We start from the raw sequence: 21,989 nt of genomic DNA, 5'->3' as shown, positions 1-21,989 counted from the left end.
AATTCTTCTGGAGATTCTTCCTGAAAATCCTTGAAGAATTCCTCTAGAAATTCCTTCAGGGAGGTTTTCAGGAAGTTGTCTAGGATTTTATTTAGAAATTAGTCAAAGGACTCCTCTCTATATATTTATACAAGATTTTATTCTATAATTTTCTTCAAAAGAGTCCTGCAAAATATCTATGAGGAATACTATGAAACCTTTTAATAAATTTCTACAGTCATTTCAGGTCAGAAGAAGATTCCTTTAGAAAGAAGAAATCGTTCACATCGCTTAGAAAATCTTCAATTGATACCTTTCGAAATCGTTACATGCTCGCTAGGGATTGATCCATATATATTTATCTGCTAGAATTTCACTAGAAAGCTTTTAATGAATGTACTCATAAATTCCTCTAGAAAACTATCAAATTTGTAATTCTTTCAGGAATTTAGAAAATCTGCCATTCACTTCATCCAAAATGTCTCCAAAGGTTTTTTTTTAAATCTTTGATTGATGGATTCCTTCAGAAACTCCTCCAGAAACCTTCTAGGCTTTTTTTACATCTTCCAGTGGTTCGTTAAGAAACTTTTTCAGAGATTCCTAAAAATATTCTGCCTCATATTTTTTTCAGAAATTCTTCCAGTGGTCCCCTACCTACAAACTATTACGAGTATTCCATCGGGTATTTTTTCACGGACTGCTCCAGGAATTCCTGCAAGAATTACTCCGTGAATTCCATTCGGAAATTTTGATTAAATTTCTCCCAGATTGTTATCATGTATTCTTTTGGATATTACTGTAGGAATTTCTCCACAAATCTATATATATAAAAATGCAGTGGCATACGTGGGACCGCGCATAACTTGCGAACGGGTGGTCCGATTTGGGTCGTCTAAGTTTTGTTCTGTTAGTTTTCACCCAAGGAAGGTTTATGAAGCCTAAAACATGGGAAAATTGAGAGTTTTTGAAAATCGGGTTTTCATACATTTTGAACGGGGACTTGATCTTGGATAGAAACCTTAAACGTCAAAAAACGCAGTAGGCAAGACAAAATATTGCCGGGTACAGCTAGTTTTTATATATAATTTCATTCAGTGATTTAAGCAGAAATTCCTCCAGAGATTAAAAATAAACTCATATAGAAATTCCTTTAGCTTAAGGAATTCCTCCTCCTCCTCATTTTTTTACAGATCTTCAGAGAAATATTTTGATTAAACTTCAGAGGAAACCTTTGGTGAAGTTATCAGAAAATTCTGGCTAAACCATTGGTCAGCCAAAGCAAAAAATAAGAAATTGACATTTGTAATGTGCTACGGTAACTTTAACCGCAATGGGTCGGCCGAGGGCTGACCCGTCGAGAGTCCGACGGTTCACTGATAAGCCATACCAATAAGTGAATTGAGACAATGCCCAAAGCTCACGAAAATTTAAAAATAATTTCCTCTCCCGCTATGACACACATGTGCACAACAATGTACATATGTGTTAGATATTCATCTAATCCCATCTAAAGGAGATTTAGATTGTGAAAAGAAACAGAATCCATGTGCGACTGTTGAATCGAGTACAGTTCTACGCCTACTGGCGGCGGAGATAGTCGAGTGACTCCGTGGCTTAAAGGAAGAGTAGCGCCCGTGCAGCGAATTGGGAGTCGTGAGTTCGAGTCTCACCGGAGTACATGTTTTTCTTTTCATAATTCAAATCTCAATTTGTTCATCGAGCACAGCACATATTTCTGTTGTGCACATGGATGTCAAAGCATTTTCAACAGTGCAAGTTATTTGTGTTCATAGAAATAGTAGTGTCAGTGTGTATTTATAGTGTCCATATAAAGTAGATATACAAAACTTATTACTTAAAAAAATGTAGGTATATGGATCTTGAAAGCCTAACCTTGCACCAACCTCACAGATTTCAGCCACCCATTAACCATGTCATTGTCATCTAGGGGTTGCATGAATACCTACACCCAACTGAAGTGGATTGCCTGAAATCAAGGCCCTGCCTTCGCCGTCTGACTTTACAACTGTAACCAAACCGCAGCAGGGTGAAAAAGGAACGAGTAACCAAAGGCAAACGAAAAGCTGGAATGATAATCAAATTCAAATTGTTTTTTGTTGGCTCTCCAACGGAATTCTCCTTTTTTCCTCAGTACTACAAGGTGTGAAACCGGACCCCTGGAAAAGATTATAATCGGAGTGGTAGCCTGAGGAAGCGGAGGGAGCAGAAGGGAAAACTTTTTCTTGGAAAACTTTGGACGTGAATTGGATTGTGTCGACAACCGTCGCGTCGTCGTCGTCGTCGGGTGAAAAGTTGTATGCCGGTCGGTATCAGTGTTCGTTCCAACATTAATAATTAATAAGGGCAATTTGGACATTGTCCGTTCGTTGCTGAGCCCAGCCCGGAGAGGTCAATTTGGTGGAACGCTCTAGGTTAGTAATGTGCGGTGAAGCAAATTAGTGTTTATGGTTCGTTCGAAGATAGGTTTTGGAGTGGACTGTCTGCATGGTTGGTCGAGCATGGTTATGGGTTGGTCAATAAACTGGCAGGGTGGCTTTGAGAAGGTAGTATTGACTGAGATAAAGGGTTTTGGTTTGTTGAGCTTGTTCAGTGACACCTATTCATATTTATTTGTAGTCTATTTAGATATTTTTGTATTCTGGATTTTTTGTAGAACTGTTCGATTTTTTTTACCATTTAAATGGTTCACTCCGTAAATGTACTTGCAAATTCTTCAATCCAATAAGCAACCCCTCACTGTTGCTACTGTCATCTACAGTTTAAACCCTTGTTCTTTTGAAATCCTCAAATGAAATTCCTAAATCTTCGTAATCCTATTCCGGCAGCTCAATCTAGTTAATTAATTCCATCTTCCACAGCCATTCGGCAAATCCAGCACAAAAGCTACAAAGTGTACTTTTATATCCCTTTGGGAAGATTCATTTATTACGTCCATCGTTTTTCGGGATTTCTAGACCCCCCCTCCCCCCTCTGTCACGCTATTTTCCTATACCTAATACACGTACTGTCACACTTTCTTAGACCCCCCCTCCCCCCAAAATGTTGGACGTAATTTTTGAACGTTCCCCTTTCCTGTTCTCCACCAGTCAAGAAGGACCAACGTTCACTGCCAAAAGCTGACTACACGTAGCACTTTGTCTGGCGCCCGCGACGACGACGACGGTCGTTGGTGAATAGCAATCCGCAATTCGCTATTCACTCTCAACAATCCCATTTCCGGAAAACAAGAGCTACAAGTACCCGTCTAACGATAGCTCCCGGCCTGCTCGTAGCTGCTGTTGTTACTGGAGTAATTACATTAAAATCACCGGAGCCGGAGATTTACATCGAATCTTGCCGCCCGAACGTCGTCCTCGGCGGGCCTAAATCCGGACTCTCCGAATCGACATCTTCATCCAACCAAAAACCAATAGATTTACCGTGTTAACCGCCCTCCCCTGGTTCTCACCATACCGAACGAGTTCAGGCAGGGTGAAGCACCTGGTTCAGTGAGTGAATCCTCCCGAACTCGCGGTGGGGCTTGTTCGGGAAAGTGCGATATAATCTTTTTAATGGAAATTGGTGGCGCCTTTTGTAGGAGCCCAAATCCATTTTGTAGAAGGTACCGGATCCTGTGCTTGGCTCTAACCGCGTGGTAAACCAATACACCTCTAATCTGCACTTCGTCAAAGTGATTCGTTTCGCTTGGTGGATCTAGGGGGTTCAGGTCGGAAGAGAACGGATTTTTTTTACGTTTTTTTACCCGATGGACATTGCCATTGGGTTTCAATACGGTACATGCTATGTCCAAAGGAAAGTATTATGCAAATTGAATGTACGCTAGAACCGTATTCTTGGACCTCTAGATTCAGAATATGTTCGGTTTAAAATATTTCATCTTGGGTTTTTTTCAATACATTTTTATATGGGATGAAATTGACCTTAAAGTGACTTCTTTCGACATTTATATGGGAAAATAGGAAAAAAAAATTCAAAATTTAAAAAACCCAAATGAAATATTTTAGGCCGCATAGATTCTGAAACAAGAGGTCCAAATAAACTATGTAAGATAAAAATTGAAACCTATATTTTTTTTTTTTAATTTTTGATAATTTATACAATATAACAACGCGACAATTTATAACAATAAAACATTGCAATTCCATCGTAATTCTCATAAATGATGAGTTTGTGTTATCATCTTCTTCAAGTAGGGCTGATAAGAAAATATATATCTGATTGGATCGATTGGAATTTTCTCAGTCTCTTGTTTACAGCTGTGTTATACTTTTCAGAGCAAATTCCGAAGTAATTTTACAACCGAATTGCTCCTCGAAACAAAATAATACCCAACTATCAAAGAAGAGAAAGTTCATCATTACTTAAAGATGCTATGACACTTTCTCAATAAATCATAGTGGCGATCGTGGATACATAGAAAGAAATCCATAGAAGAATTTCTGAAGATATCCCTGTTAGAATTTCCGGAGAATTCCTAGGAGTACTGAAGGAGTTTTCGAAAATAGTTTTGAAGGAATCCCTGGAGTAATTTCTTAGAAACATGTAAATTAATTTCTGTAAAATGTTTGTAAAAAATCTTAAAAATATTTTCGCGGAGTATCTGAATTCAGAAGTTGAAGGGGGGAATCGTTAGGGAGTAGAAAAAATCTGAAAGAAATGCTGAAAGAATACCTGATAAACTTCTTGGGCAATGGCTGAAGGAGTTCCTTCTTAAAGAAATCCTTTGGAAACTTGTAGACTACTACTACAGAAGAATTTTCTCTGGAAAAACATTCAATACATTCCGAATGTTTCTTCAGAAGTGTCTCCAGGGACTTCATAAGGTTTATTGAAACCTTACTTCAGGGATCCTTTCATATTTTCCTATAGAAATTACTCCAGAATCTATTCCTTGGCATTTTTCAAAGAATTTATCTAGAAATCCTTCTATGAACACTTTCATAAGAGTTCTCATAACCTTCCAGGTATTCTCTCAAAATTTAAGAAACTCATACAGAAGATTTTCCATGATGTTTTTGTTTCTGAAAGCTTTCCTCCAGAAATTTCTCCTTCAGAAATTTAGTGATTCAGTGATTATTATTTTTGAAGAAATAGTTTAAGAAAATCTATATATATAAAAATGAGTTTGAATCCCTTTGAGGCAACAAAAGTCACGAACGGCTGAACTGATAAGCATGAGTCTTGCACGGTTCGATTCGTATTCGTGGTGGCTGTGTTTATATGTAATAAAAAGTTACGAAAATCAACTAAAAAGTAGAAAAACTGTGAAAGTAATGATTTTTCATGAATCGAGAAGAAATTCAACAGGATCGAAATGAAACCAATCTAGAGTGCTGTGCTAAAATGACCTCCACAATTGTCAAACCTGGCAAGACAAAGTTTGCCGGGACAGCTAGTCTTCTATAAAAAATAATTTCAAGACTTCTTCTGAGGGTTCCTTCTTTCCTCAGAGATTTATTGGAGGATTAATACAAGAATTCCACTGGTATTTTTGTTTGAAATTTTTACAAGAATTTTGGCAGACTTTTTGCAGACATTCTTCCGAAAATTTCTCTACGGATTTCTACAGCATGCCTTCCATAAATATTTCAAGCAATTTTACCTTGAAATTACTTTAAGAGATACTCCAAGAAGTTTTTCCTGATTTTTCCCTAGAAATTAAGAAGATATTTTAAGCTGTTTCTTCAGGTCCTTCTCCAGGAATTTTTGTTTAGGAGTCGCTCTAGAAAATGTTCAAGAATTTCTTCTAGGTATCTCCAAAGTTAAAATAAATTGATTGATTGATTTGTCTTTATTAAAGAGACTTTCAGCCCTTGGCAGGATCGTCTCTTGTTAAAATAAAGAAGTTTTTAAGAAGGTATTTTTTCATTAAGTAATCTTAAGGAAAATTACTGATGAAATCCTTTAAATAAATTTTTCAAAGGAGTCTGTGGTATATTTTCTTAAGAAATCTGATGAGAAATTTTTCAAGGGATTCTGAACTTTTCATTTGAAGGAATCACTGGAAGCATTTCTTAAAGCTTGAGGACATTTTTTTGAAGGAATATCTGTAGGGTACTTAAAAAAACTCTTGAGAAATTTCTAAAGGAATCAATGTAGAAATTTTTAGGAAACATTCCTGGATAAACTCCTCAAAGAATCCGCGAACAAACTCTTCCTTAAAATAAATGCCGGAGCAATTTGTGGTGAAATACATGGATAAATATCTGGAAGAAATCTTGAAAAAAATCTTTGGTGGAATTCCTGCAAGATTTTCTAGATAAATTTCTGGAATACTTTCAAAAAACAAACACAGGTAAAGTTTATGGAAGAAATAATTTCTGAAGTAATCCCTGTAGAAATTTATGACAGACTTCCGGAGTAATGCTTGAAGGATTTTCTAAACGAATCCCTGGAAGAATTTCTGAAGTAATCCCTGGCGGACTTTCGGGAGGAACTCATAAAAATTTACATAAAATATTCTTGGATAAATTTCTGAATTGGTATTTCTGAAAAAAACTTTTGAAAAAATCTATAGATTGAATCCTTGAACAAATTTATGATAGTATCTCATGGCGCATTTCTCAAGAAATGTACAGGCAAATTTGTTAAGGAATTGTGGAAGACTTTTTTTTAAGAAAACTCCAAAAGAACTCTTCTGGAAAGAGTCTTTGGAAAATTTTCTACAATAATCCGTTGAGAAATTTCTTAAGAAACTTTCGGAAGAAATCACTGAAAGCTTTTCTTAGATATCCGAAGATGATTTCCTGAAAGAATTTTCGTACGAAACTTTGAAAGAACTTATAGAGGAATTTCTGAAGAAGCCCATGGAAGTTTTTTTCAAAATGTTCTAGTACCCTCGGGATGTAATTTTAAATAAAATTCTTGTGAAATTTCTTTATAAATTCATGGTAGATGTCCTAAGAAAACTTTCAGAACTACGGAAGAAATCCGTATAAGATTGTTTTCCAAGATTGTCAAAAGGAATCCATGGAACAATTCCGGATGGAATTCAAGGAAGGTTTTTTTTTTACTTATTCGTTTATTTGGAAGGCTCGGGTGCCACATAACTGGGCCGAAATAATTTGTTTTTACATTATACAATTCATAACTGCCTTAATACTATGTTAGTTTGGGAAGCTGAAGTGCTTGCGGTTGTTTCAAGGTTATGGATTAAGGGAAAAAAATAAATAAAATAAAATGAAATAAAATTGGGAAGGAGGGATTTATGGGTTTTAAACTAAATTATTTGCTAACTTAGACCAACAATATTGATGGGACAAATTGTCCAGATCTGTAGCGGAACCAAAAAGGAAGGACTTTATCAGTAGACAACGACAAGACAAGGACAAATGGAAGGAGGGGGGACAGACAGGGGCCAACAACAAAATCAAACGGCGGACAACGAAAACAAGGAAGGCGGACAACAAAAATTTAATAAATGAGATTCATGTATTTCCAATCAAGGCCAACCCACACTTCTCTAACTGGTTTCTGTTGTTTTCTTTGGACCCGAAGAATTTCATGCAGCTCAGATCTGACCTCACGATACTCATCGCATCCCCACACGACATGTTCAATATCATGGTAAGCCACACTACAGACACAGATATTGCTTTCTGAGAGTAGTGAGAGTTCAAAACGGAAGGTATGTGCGTTTAACATAAAGTGGTTGGACATCAGTCGACACATCACACGAATGAAATCGCGGCATAAATTAAAACCTTTGAGCCACGGCTTCTTCGACACCTGTGGGATGATGATAGAGTGCAACCATCTACCCATCTCTTCATCTCTCTATTTGTGCTGCCAGCTGATCAAGGTCTCCTGACGGGCCAATGCAAAAAAAATCGTCGAAGGCCGAATCGAACAACGTGATGGTGTATCAGCGTTTAGACAAATCACTCAAGACTTGGCGCATTCTATTCAGGAAGTACGCTGAGTACTGAGGAAGGTTTTATGAAGGAGTTCTTTGATTGATTTCTAGATTAATCTTTTAAAAACATTTGAAAAGAAGCCCTAAAGGAAACTTTGAGTGTTTTGAGGGATAAGAGAAATTTCCTAGGGCTTCCTGGTATTTTCTTTTTTTTTTGAAAAAAAAATCCGGAGGCATTGCGTTGGGAATTTTTGGAGGATTTTTTTTTGCAGGAAATCAAATTTATGTATAAAACTATCCATGGATAGTTTGATGTTTTCTGGAGGAATCTCTCAAAGAATTTCTGTAGGAATCATTAAAAAATTTCTAAAAAAATACGAATGAATTTCTTAAGCAATTTTCTAAAATGACCTTTTGAGAAATTTCAGAACTCTAGAAATCTCTGGAAAAGATTAGGTACTAATCTCTTGATAGATTTTTTTAAGTTTTTTTTTTCTCAAGAGCTGGTTACTCAGTGAGTAACTTGGAGTAACCTCGATGACACCACTGGTTATTACACTCCCCATGTATATCCTGATTGGCACCGGAAAGTGTCAACAAATCCTTTCCAGTTGGTACCTAGAAGTAGTATCATATTTATCAACCACTTTCAAACTCGGTGAAATAACCTACGAAAATGATGTCATATTACACATTTTTTGTTTCTGTGATCAAACAATACCACCAGTTGTGTCACCAACATTACACTTGTTAAAAAAAGAAAGTGTTTGGATGGAAAAATATCGGCCAACAACACAATACCCAGTAAACAAATTTGTAATATGCATAGACGTAGATACATGCGATCCATTTGTAGACATAACTTCACTAATTAACCAAGTTGCTCAATAGTTATCACTCCATGTATACCCCGGATGATGCTGGAAGGCACCAATAAGCTCATTTCATTAGAAAAGTATAACCCGTTTACTCGTACGAACTCATACCAGTATTTTACTTTTATATGATTTATCTGTCGGTTTGGTTATAGCTATTGCTAGTTAGACGTACTTTCCAGCGGCGACGACTGATTTGCTGCGAGGTGTACATCGCTTTTAAGATTCAATTGATGTGAATCTAAAACGATTTGATTTCACACGTTTTTTTTTTTTTGCTGTGTACTTATTATTTATTTAAGTAAAATAAAACCTTACAGTACTTATATGATAACAAAATATTCGATCCTAAAGACATCAAAACAAAAACAAAATTATAGTTTGAAACAGACAAAAACAAAAACAGTTTAGTCATAGTTGTAAAATCCACTGACTGGTATGCGCATCTTTCCATAATATTATAATATTATCAGATTCTATACAACATGATATCCGAAGCCCTTCCACTCAACTTCTTTCCCTCGAATCAGCCACGCACATTACCAGCCACTTGATGCGGATCAAACCGGTAAAACGCGTTGCTCATCTCTTGCGGCCGATTTCCCTATGGCAGGCAGCCCTTACGCATCTTAATTTGGGCTTGTTTTTATGCGCTCAATGTTATCAGCTTAGCTGTTTGCTCTTAAATGTTTGGTGACCCATCAGGGAATCCCTTCGCTGAACTTGTTTCAGTCTTCAACGAATAGTCATTCAGTTTACATGAACTGGTAGAGTTTAGGAAAATGTGGATCTACATTCTGATAGGTGTTTTTACACTTGCGAATTTGTATGTTCGTCGGAAGTACTCGTTCTGGAAACGGCAAGGAGTACCCTTTATTAAACCCAAATTTCCCTTCGGAAATCTGCTTGTAAATGGAAAACGAGTTCACACGTCTCAGTTGACGACCCATTACTACAATGAGCTCAAGTGCAAAAAGTGTCCCATTGGCGGGGTATTCTTTTTCACGACTCCATTTGCCGTTGTGCTGGATCGACAGCTGATGAGAAATGTTTTAATCCAGGACTTCCAGCATTTTCACGATCGAGGTTTATACTGCAACGAAAAGGATGATCCCATATCATGCCATTTGTTTAACATCGAAGGAAGCTACTGGACCAATTTGCGAAAAAAGCTCTCTCCGACGTTCTCTTCCGGAAAGCTGAAATTGATGTGTCCCATGGTTGTAACAGTTGCCGAGCGATTTCAAGAGTGTTTATCCAAGTCCATCAACCAGAACCGCAAAGATGTCGAAATGAAAGAGTGGCTAAATCGTTTCACGATCGACGTCATCGGAACTTGTGCGTTCGGCCTGGAGTGCAACAGTTTGACCAACCCGGAGGAAGAGTTCCGAAAAATGGGAGTCAGAATGTTTCACGTGGCCAACAGTCGAGTTATCAAATTTTTCTTCATATCGCTGTTCAAGAGCCTGGCGAAGCGGGTGCACGTTAAAACCGTGCCCACCGATGTGTCGGAGTTCTTCTTCAAGGTCATTCGCAGAACGATCGCATTCCGGCAGATGAACCACGTGCAGCGGAACGATTTCATTAACCTGTCGATGCAGCTGATGTTGGAGGGCAAGCTGGAGGGATCGGACGAAGACGTGGGGAAGATAACGCTGAACGAGGTGGTGGCGCAGTCGTTTGTATTTTTCTTGGCTGGTTATGAGACGTCCAGCACGGTGATGATGTTCTGTTTGTACGAGCTATCGCTACAGGGGGATATCCAGCAGCGTGCTAGAGAAAACGTTTTGGCGGCTGTTGCAAGACATGGTGGTTTGAATTATGACGCTTTGATGGATATGAGCTATTTGGATCAGTGTATTAACGGTAGGTTTTTGTCAGCATAGGTGTTATCATGACAAACTTAGTCGCAATGTTGATTATCATATTTCAGAAACTATGAGGAAATACCCACCGGCGGGAAACTTGGGTCGTTGCGTCACCAAAGACTACAAAGTGCCCAACTCAGATCTTATTCTCAAGAAAGGCCTCAACGTGGTGATCCCAGTGCACGGTATCCATCACGATGAGGAGTACTATCCGGATCCGGAACGTTTCGATCCGGAGAGGTTCAGTGCAGAGGAGATAGCCAAGCGATTGCCGTTCACATTCATGCCCTTTGGCGAAGGTCCCCGCAACTGCATTGCAGCGCGGTTCGGAATGTTGATGGCCAAAGTCGGAGTGGCGGCAATGTTGATGAGGTTCAAGTTTTCCAAGTGCTCCAAGACGGCTGTACCGCTGATAATATCGCCGAAGCACGCATCGATGTCTCCGGAGGGAGGAATGTGGCTGAAAGTGGAAGAAATAAAATAGAAAAAGAGTATTATACGACCATTATTATCTAGTTACCGGAAATTTCAATTCCATTTCAGTAAGTAAAAATGGTTCTTGATGTTGTTATTAACAGTGTCAATTTAAAATGTGTCACATTCAGTAGACGAGGTCTCAAGTCTCAACCATGAACTTCTCTTGCGTGAGGATTTGCGGGCTCTATTCCAATTAATAAATATCATGCATGCTGAAAATATAAACACAAAAATCTGTACGATTCTATCATTTGTATGTTAGGAGAGTACATTCACTGCGGTGACTAATTCACACAATTTATTTTCTGAATTCAGCATTGCATTGGTACGCGTTACATATTAGGGTTCAGTGTAAAAAACAAACTAAAAAAACTGCCTAAAATTTCTTAAGGAATTTTTGGGAGATTTCCATAGAAATCGATATAGAAAATTCTGAAAAAAATACTCAATAAAATAAACTTTTGAAGAAATCCTACATAAATACCCGAAGAAATCCTTGCTGAAGGAGTCTTCGAAGCAATTTCTGAAGAAATTGCTGGCCGAATCTTTGGATCTTTGGATCTTCAATGAGGAATACCTGAAGGAACTCCGTGGCAAACCTTTGGTGAATTTGCTAAGAAAATTTCTTAAGAAATCCCTTAAGGAATCCCTGGAGAAATATCTGGAGAAACTAATGGACGAATTGGATCTGACAATATTTCAGAAAAATAAAATCTTCACTTTTTTATGGACTTTATGTTTAATTCCTAGCAAATATTTCTCAAAAAATGCTTGAATGAATTGCAAGGTATTTGTGAAGGAAATGTTAGAGGAAACTATTGAACAATACGTACAAGAATCTGTTTATAAATTTATGCCGGAATTCCTGCAGAAATTCCCGGAGCTATTGCTTCGAGAATTTCCAATGATGGTGTTCATTGAGAAGTTCGTGATGAATTTTTAAGAAACCGCTAGAGCAGATTCCAAACATTCAAACATTGAAAACAACTCTGATTAAATTCTAAATAAATTCTTGGAAAAAAATCTAAAAGAATCCTGCAAGCGTTTTCTGAACACATCCCTAGAAGATTTTCTGAAATGCCAGGAGAGATCATACCTACACCTTCTTCAGGAATCCTTGAAAATATGGAGACGCAATTCCTGCTAGAGTTACTGAAGAGATTGCTAGAACAATTTACAAACGAAGCATGGAAAAAGTGTCTGAAAAATTCTGAAGAAATTCCTGGAGAAATTTCTGAAGGAATCCTTGAAGGATGATACGAAAGGATTCCTGGAGACATTTCTGGAGGAACTCCAGGAATCCTTGGAAATCTGTAAAGACGGAATCCTTGGAGCAGTTTCTGAAAGAATCCTACGAAGAATTTTGGAAGTATTCACTGGATAATCTGGACAAATTCTTGAAAAATTGTATGAAGTTATGAAGGAATTACTGGAGTAATTTCCTAAGGAATCCGTGGAAATTTTCGTGAAAGAATCCTTGGATGAAAAGCAAAAGGAATCTATATAGCCCTTATAGAAGAAATTTATTTAAAAAAATCCGAACTAATTGTTATGAAGTTTCTGGTGACTTTCAGACGGAATTTATGGAAGAATGTATGAGGCAAACTTTGGAAAAATTTTCGAAGGAAATCTGAATTTCTGATTTTTTTAAGGATTCAGGCAGAATCCTTGGAGCAATTTCTGATAAAATCAATAGAATGCTTTCTAGATGTATATTTGAAGAATATAATGAAGGAATCTCAAGAGTAATTTCGGAAGAGGACTGGAGATATCCCGAGGAATTTCTAAACAAAAAAGTAAAAGGATTTGTTAGAGAGATTTCCAAAGAAACATTTGGATACACTTCTTTAAACCATCTCAAAGGCATTTCTGAAACAAACCATTCAGGATTTCCTGAAAGAATTCCTCGAAAACTGAAAATTCCAGGGGAATCCCTGGAGGAAATTCATAAAGAACCCATGGAAGATTTTTTATGGAATAAATGGAGAATATTCTGTAGGAAACTTCAGACTAATATCTGAAGAAATCTCTGTGAAACTTCTTTAACGCTTATTTTGAAGATAACAAAAAGAATCCTATAAGATTTTCTCAAGCAATCTGTGAAGGGATTTCTGGAAAAAACTTTGAGAAGATTTTGTAAAGGGATCCTCTGATGGGTTTTGTAGGAGAAATTCTGGAGGAAGCCCTGGAGAAATACAGGAAGGAATTTCAGATGCAGTCCATGTCAGATTTTCTTGAAAACGACTTGATGGTTATCGGGAGGAATCCTCAAAAGAATTCTGATTCAATTTCTGAAGAAAATTGTGTAAATAAAAACTAGTTGGGTTATTAAATGATCAGCACAGGAATTGTTTCTTTGGAGCAATCCATGGAGGAATTTCCGAAGGAACTTTTGTGAAACTTGTTGAAGAAAGTTTTGGACGTGAAAAAAAATCTTGCAGGAATTTCTGATGAAATCTATTGGTGGAAAATTTTTCGAAGGATATCCTGAAAGAATCCCTAAAGATATTAAAAAAATGTAGATGAATTTCTAAACAATTTCTTGGACGAATTTCTAAACGAATCCCTGGTGGAATCTTTGATGAAATTTTTGGATGAAATCCCACTCACATGGATTTTTTATTCGTTTGGCGGCGCAAAAAAAAAATAAAAATACATAGATGGGTTTCTTACATTTAGAAGGATAAGTTTTCAATACCATGCGCATGTTTAGAGGCACGCAAAAAATAAATATACAGGTTTGTCCCGAAACTTTTTCCTGAATATCTCCTTGGTTTCCTCTCAGAGTTGCTCCCGAAGTTTTCCTATAATTCCTCTCGGAATTTGTTCCAGAACTCCTCCTGATATTTTTCCTGGATATTCTCTTAAGGTTTCCAGGGTTTCCAGAATTTCTCCCAGATTCAAACAGATTCTTTAAAAACAATATCCACTCCAGGGCTTCCCCAATAACTTCACCAAGATTTCGTGAACGTTGGAAACATTTATAAAGACCGCTAAAGAAAGTGTGGACGCAGAGAGAAAATATTGCCATTTAAAATTATTGATGACTAGCCTTTTTTAAGGCTCCATCCTGTTGATCTACCTATTTTCTCGGAATTTGTGCAGCGGTTTATTTGATTTCAACAGTTTGTTTCAAAATACATAAACATTCATAGGAACACCTTGGAAAAATTGTGCACAAATGATGCACAGAGCTTGAAATGTCACTTAGGAAATGAGCTGACTTTGAAGGGAGTAAGCACAGAGTAAGTGAGAAAACCATGCAAAAAAAAGGGTCAACAATATAGGTCCTGCTGATTCTCGTTTGGATAGATCGATACCAACATTTCAAAAGGGCGTAACTGCTTTTGGAATCATCACCTTCTTTGAAAGCTGTGGATCATGTGTTATGATTTCCATGTTTTTCACAACAAGTACCAGATGGGAAAACTCTCCTCTTTCCGACAACCACGGTGGTTTGAGTGTAAGGGAGGCAGTACGACCTACAGCTTTGAAAGAAGGTATTACTTCCAAATGCATTTACGCCCTTTTGAAATGTTGGTGCCGAGATGTATGATGAAGGCATTTGAGCACAAGAAAAATCCTTCTAAAAGTTACACAGAGCGGAATATGATCGAAAAAGTTATCATTTAGAATTAGGTTCATCGTGGTAAAGAACGTTTGAATTTTCGATCCTATAGTGAGCAGAAACAGCCAAAAAGCCAAAATTTCTGAAGCTATCTTTGGAGGAATTTCAGGATGAATGCCTGAGAGAATACCTAAAAAAGTGGAAGTAATTCCAAGGGAATTTGTTTTGCAAAAAAAAACCACCGGCGTTCCTGAAGAAAACCGTAGAGGATGAATTTATGAGGGATCCGTGAAGAATTTTCTGAAGGAATAGATGGAAACACTGTGGGAAATATCCCTGGAGGAATACTTCAAAGAATGGCTTATATAATGTCTAAAAGGATTAGTACATAAAAAATACTGAAGTACCTGGAGAAATTTCTGAACGAAAACCTGCAATATATAAAAAATCCTGAAGGATTTCTTAAGAAAAGCACTGGAGAAATTTCATAAAAAATGTTTTCCAAGGATTCTAGAAGAACTGGATTGATGAAAAGGAATAGATTCTGGAGTGATTACTGGACGATTTTCTGGATTTCTGGGAGAAACTTGGAAAAAAACCTGAAGCATCACCGAAGAAATGTCTAAAATATTTCCTGAAAATTTCTTCAAGGGGTCTTAGGTGTGAATTAATCACAAGTAATCCCTGGACGAATATTTGAAGGAACTTCTGTAGAAAACAATGGAGGATTCTCTTGCGAATTTTGTTGAGGAATTTATAAATCAATTTCTGAATAAATGACTATCGGAAATATCTGAAGGAACCTTATGAGAAATTTCAACAATAATTTCTGAAAGAGTTTCTGGATTTTTTTCTGAATTGCTGAAAGAAAAATCTAGAATAATTTCCAAAATGATCTCTGAAAGAATCACCGCATCTCTTTAAAAAAACAGCTGAAATTGTAACTTTTGAGAAATTAAAAAAAAAATCCCCGGAGAAACTCCTAGAGAAATATAAAGATAAATTATGAAAAAATCCCTAAAGGAATTTATGGAGGTGTCCCGGAGGAAATTCTCAAGATATACATTCTAAAATTATTCTCGGAGGAATCTTTAAGAATATATGATTCTTCTATTTCTGCTAAACTTAAAAAAAAAATCTTCAAAAATGCGTCTTCTGAGATGATTGCAGAAAAATTTCGTAAAATAATAATACATTGAGGGATTTTCCAAGGAATAATATTAAAACAGGCGCAAATTAAGGTCATTTCCATCCAGGCGTTCCAGTATAGGGGGAACTGGAATGTGGTTTCCTCGGCCAACAGCTCGTATTTGTGGTGGAAAGCTCTGACAGTAATTCTGGAAAAATCTTGAAAAGACATCCAGCGAAAACCTCTTGTAAAATATGAAAAAAAAAACCTGAATCAACTTTGGAGAATTTCATGGGTGGCATTCTTGGAGAAATACTAGGAGAAACGCCAAAAAATCCAGCAGCTCTGGAAACATCCTGAGTAGAAATCCTGGAAGAAATTCGAAGATATATTCCCGAAAAACTCCAGGAGAAGGACTATGCGGAAAAAATATAATGGAAAAACATGACGTCTGCAACGTGGAAGAACCATAGAAAGTTATAAAAAAAAATCCACGAAAATATTCGGAAGAAAGTCTGGGAAGAGCTCAGGGAAAATTTTCAAAAAATCTTTTGGTATAAATGAGTTAACGAAAACCAACAAAAAAAATCCTGAAGAATCTTGAAAAATACCGGTAGACATACTTGTAGAAATCCTGGGACAAATTCCGAGAAGTATTCCGAAAAAATCTGACAGCAATTCCTGGAATTCAGGGTGCTACTCCGCAATAAATCCCTGGAGAAATTTCGGAAGAAACTAATCTATGAAGGAATACCAGGGCCAACTTAAGGAGAATTCTTGGGAATAATTAAAAAAACAAGTGTAATCGCAGAAAGCATGAGTGACGGGTAAACGGGTAACTTTAGGAAACATTAAAAAAAAACTTCATTGCTCAAAATTGATTGATTGATAAAATAAAACGAAAGTCGTGAACTCATATCAACGATCAACATTTTTGATGCATAATTAACTGCTGATTCCGAAATCATGCATAAATTTTTTTTAGGTGGAACTAATTTATGGAATTCATTAAAAATCAAATACATTAAAAAAATGAAAATTTGTAGTTTTCTTTTTCAAAAAAGAGCAATTCAAAAAATTTTCAACGAACATTTGAAATATAAGATGTAAGCAAGTTACAGAATTTTAGCTTAATCTGAACATTTGTTACGGAGAATGAGATGTGGGAAGCAAGCAACTTTGCTTACAAACCTAACGAAAATCGCATTCAAATCATCAGCCTTGTATGGAAAGTTAAAATTAATCTTTTGTCCTTCACGTTTTTGTGCTGTGGGCATGATTATATACTGAAAACTATCATCAGCTTACCGAGTTCAAGAATGACGTTAATTTATGTTACTGAAAAAGTTAAAACGAATTGAAGAAGGCAATATTGTGTTAAAAAGTATGTTAGTACAGCACAAGGTTAATTGGTAAATTCATTATTTTAAATACACAATTCACTATATTTAATCTCAAGTAGCAGTTTTACATTTTTACAAGAATGCTAACAATATAATTTTTGTCACTTTAAAGCCCTGGTTATACCGGTATAACCAGCCTTTGGTATATACCGTAAATATGATTTATTGATATACTTTTGGAAATATTCTTACAGAAAGTCAAATGATATGTCTTATATTCAGTGGAGTTATTTTTAGAATTTTAACTTTCGAATTCTTGAAGCATTCTTAAGAGGTGGATGTATATTCCATGAAAAATTCATAAAAAAATGTTGATATTATATCATTCTTACGATTGTAATTAGTAATTAGCAAATTGACCAAAACCAAGCATAAACTAGCATACAATTCGCATTTTCCACAGTGAGTAACGTTTTAAACAACTTTTTGGTTCATCAGAAAAAGACACTACCTCGTAAGGCTTTCCCTTTCTTCGCTGTCATATCAATTACGAGCGTGTAAACGATATCCTTCGAGTGCTCTCCTGTTGATCAAACTAATTGAATGCTTCCCTCCTGGCAAGTTTCCTACGAAAGCCGCTTCGAATCTGTCTTCCAAATCCCTCCACTTGCTCAACTAGGCTAGATGATAGAGATAGACAAACCGGTAATGCTTCCTTCCTCTCGTACTCTTCCTCACGGCGCCAGTCCGTCGTCGTCGATTCCATTATCACGACGACTGTCTCTAGCTCCAATTTCGTGACTTCTCGCATAATTCGCAAAGCAGCTCATCAAAGTTCTCGTACCTACCAACCATCGACAGCCAAAACCGGGAAAACAGTTGGTTTGTGTGTGCGGTTGAGACTGTGAGTAGTATGCTTTACCCACTCCCTGCTTCTTTCTCTCCGTCGTCGGAGTACCCCACATACCACTAGGATACGTGAGTAGATCCCTCACTTGAAGCTACTTTGGTAACCCCAGTTGTCATATCCCGGATAGAAGAACATGTTTAGGTAAAATCTCAAACTGTTATTCGCTTGTCATTTATTTAACTAACTACTAAATTAACTGTGCAATGTCAAAACTGCCATAGCACATATTCAATTGACTTAGTGTTCTATAAGAACTGAGCACTTTCTCACTGTTTAACCAAGAGCCTTCGTTGCCTTATCATCTGGTATGGTAACCCACATGCATTCGGGATACCATTCACCAGGGCAAACATCAATCCCATTTTTATATTTGCCCACAACTTTCGCACCAGATTCCTCATAAAAGCATAGTTCTTCTGTGATAGAGCTCGGTCCTGACTTTGATGATTTGTGATCTGTGATCGGTATGCGGTTCCCCATAGTTGCACACGTCTATGGTTTCCGATGTCTGGGTACCCCCACCTACAATGTAAGCCCTTCTACATGATGCCATTGGTGGTTGGGCACAGAGATATGGTATCCTGTCTTTCTACAGCTTGGCGCAAGGCGACGACGACGACGGTGCATTTCACTATTGGGGTAAGACTCGTGCCGTGCCTGCTTTACGATTCGATATTGCGAATAGTGATTGGATGCATGGATGATGATGGCAAAGCCTGGCTGTGGCAGGGCGGGAGGAAAATTTGATAAGTCGCTTCCTGCGTCGTCGAAGTTTTTGCCATCGTCGTAATCCTCGTCGTGCAGCTACGTGATGTGTGGAAGCGTGTGTGTACGTGCATCCGGAATTTGAGTGTCTGCGGGACGGAAAGTGAATCCACAGGCTAAGTGTTACTTCACTTGACCTGGTTTTGTTTTCCAATCGTAGGAGAAATAACTAAAAAGGGAGGGGTTGTCTTAGTTTCAACATTGTTATAGTTGGTCTTGAAAAATACAAATATTTCGATAGACATATGAAAATAACATGTCATATTCCTTTATAGTTCATATCTCTTTCGAGTTGGAGAACAATAAAAAGTGACTAGAAATATAAACTTCGACTTCGAATTTTGACAATCCAAATTAATTAAGGTTGAAACTTGGGTTGAAAACAAATGCGACAGAAACATCTTTTCATATTGTGTTTTTATTTTTGCAAAATGTTGGTATTTTTATTTTGAACAACAACTTAAAATCAAATATCTCAAACAGGTGATATTTTTGTTGATATATTATAGTGGACGAATTATGAAGTTCATTGCACGGTGGGTCAAAATAGAGAAATGGTGGACCAAAAAAGTTTTTTTTTTAATTTATCTCTTTAGCCCTAGGCTAGTTCATCTCGGGACCCACGCTTTGCTTCCCTTCCGAAGAAAGAACTCACATATTACGAGTTTGTCGGAAGTAGGACTCGATCCCAGGTCCTCGGCGTGATAGTCACGGGCTTTAATCATCACACCTGGTCTGCTCCACAATTCAAGTTGGATTTTTGAAAATTGTTAAAATAACCTCTTTTAGAGTATTTTTGGATCCGACTTAATGAAAGTACGCATAATTTCCGATAAAAACCCTAATTTATCCACCTAGCGGTGATGGTGCCTTTCTCGTGCTTTAAAATATCCTTTCAACGTGCGGCTTCGTGGTCGTGCGGCTAAGGTCACCAAGCCTTTAGTCGCATCGTGCTAAGGAGTGCGGGTTCGATTCCCGCCGCAGCTGTCAGGAAAAGTTTTCGGCTGTGCCACTGGGCGTTGCATGCTAGTCCGTTGTCTAGTGTCGTGCTTCCTTCAAAGAGCAAATAGCTCACTGAAAGCATTAAACGTGTCTGTGTCTTTAAAAAAAAAAAAACAAAACTCGAGCGACATGTTGATGGCATTGACATAAATACAAAATGAAAACTGCCTGCTAAATCTACTCAATATGGATACATTTTATATTAGCATAACATCCAATATTCAGAAAATATAAGACAATGATCCAAAACTCAAACCAAACAAGTGTCATCAAGCCGCAAAATTTTGAAACGTCATTTTAGATTTTCCGGTCATCATTTTATGACTCCGGATATCTACCCCAACCAAACTAACCGCCATCTTGAACATTCAGACACCATCTTGGATGTTCTGGTATTCATTTTTGGACTCTGCACCTAAAATTACATAAAATAGTCGCCATATTGAATTTTGGCATGTCGTTTATGATTTTCTGGTTACCAGTTTTGGACGAAAACCGGCATTCTTCCCCATTCAAACTATAGTCATATTGCAGACCTTGTGAAACAGCGCACAGCTTGGGTTTTCTGATTTCAAATTTTGAATTCTGGACATATTTTCATACAAAATATGCCCATAATGCAAGAATTAAAAATCCTATAAAATAGGCACTAACTTGAATACTGGGCCATTATCTTGGACTTTGGACCGCTATCTTGGATACTCTGGTGGACTCCGAACATATTTCCCATACCAAATACACTTATTTTACATAGTTTTAGAGCTCAAAATTCCTTAAAACAGCCACCATCTTCTGTTGAAGCGATCAAATTCTTATTTTTCCATTCATTGTTGACCCATCCTGCTATAAATTTACACCTTAGGAATCTGAAATGGTACGATTTGATGAGATCGCTTTAGTTTTGTCTATATTTTGTTCTCATATATGCGGACTTAGACCTATTCGTCACTGTTGTTCCATACCTAATGTTTATCAAGCCATTAAACAAAGTCACGATTTAATTTTTCACATGAACGTTGGTTCTGCTACAAAACAGCTAGTCTCTAATGTGATCTAAGGCTATTTTCTTGCTAACCGTTCATTAGATTATCAAAGAATCTGCGATCTGATGTGTCGTATGTATGGGTTTGGTTCATTTTTATATTTGGTAATTTCCGGTGGGATAGCCGGATCTGATTCCATTAGTCATGGACCATGACACTACCGGTTGTCCCAATTATGGTCTGAGTATATTTTATTGCTGTTTATTCACCTTTACCTAATCACCGCGATTTGATATATCGCATGAATGGGTTTACTTCTCTTTTACTTCTAACCACTTTCGAAGCCACAGCTGAACCCGTAACACTACCGGGAATCTAATGTGGTCTGACCCTATTTTTCCATCGGGTTGTCGATAAGTCGTGATCAGTCTTGTTAGAGATCACAGTCATTTGAACCTTTTCGTCGATATTCGGCCTCCTTTGTCTCCGACATTCGCAACACAAGCAATCAAACTACTGTTCGAAACAAAAATGTCAAACGAATGCACTTCACCATGATAGCGGCTTCGGGAGACGGTACGGCCCCAAGCAGCACCTGCAACATCATGCAGATTGTGGGTTTCTATGCTTTGGTCTAAATGAGTTGCACTAGAAGCACACGAAACTTCCATCTTGTGAGTTGAGTTGCATTTAAACTCCGAAATCCGTAAAGTTGCGGCTTTGTTTCATAGAAATCACAAATTACCACGTGTTTGACATCGATCTGTGGAGGCGGAGCTTACATATTGCTCGCAACCCGAGCAAAGTCTGACAGCAAATCGAAAACTTATTTTGATGTTGTGATATTGCAAATTATGATTACTCAGGTTGATGTCGTTTTGGTCGTTTTAACGGTTAAAAATCAAAAATGAGAGCAGAAAAATGTTCCTGTGACAGCAAGTTGAAAACAATTCCTGCTATCAGTGATGGCAAATTGATTACTGTTTTTGCTATCAGTGCGAAAAAATGGAAAAAATCGTTAAATTTAGAGTTTTTTCGTATAATATGGAAAACTAAATGCAATACGCTAATTGCACTGATGGTATATCATTAGATGCTTTATACAAAGTATCCTAGAAGTTTTTAAATGACTTAAAAACTTAAACATTTGTAATTATTTTTAATGACAGCAAAACGATATCAAAATTTGAAATCGAAATTAATCAAGTCAATCT

The 21,989-nt window shown here is 37.2% G+C and overlaps 1 protein-coding gene across 1 annotated transcript; it reads left to right on the top strand.

The window, feature by feature from the left end:
* The first annotated feature begins 6,661 nt into the window (after positions 1-6,661).
* Positions 6,662-21,351, top strand: LOC109398237 (probable cytochrome P450 6a14). The gene is made up of 2 exons (XM_062850102.1): positions 6,662-10,596; positions 10,664-21,351. Exons 1-2 carry the CDS (start codon positions 9,513-9,515, stop codon positions 11,080-11,082), a joined length of 1,503 nt encoding a protein of 500 aa, XP_062706086.1. The 5' UTR covers positions 6,662-9,512; the 3' UTR covers positions 11,083-21,351.
* The last annotated feature ends 638 nt before the right edge of the window (positions 21,352-21,989 follow it).

Source organism: Aedes albopictus, chromosome 2, assembly GCF_035046485.1.
Source record: "Aedes albopictus strain Foshan chromosome 2, AalbF5, whole genome shotgun sequence".
Taxonomy (NCBI): domain Eukaryota; kingdom Metazoa; phylum Arthropoda; class Insecta; order Diptera; family Culicidae; genus Aedes; species Aedes albopictus.
This window is presented reverse-complemented; position numbering and strand designations above follow the sequence as displayed.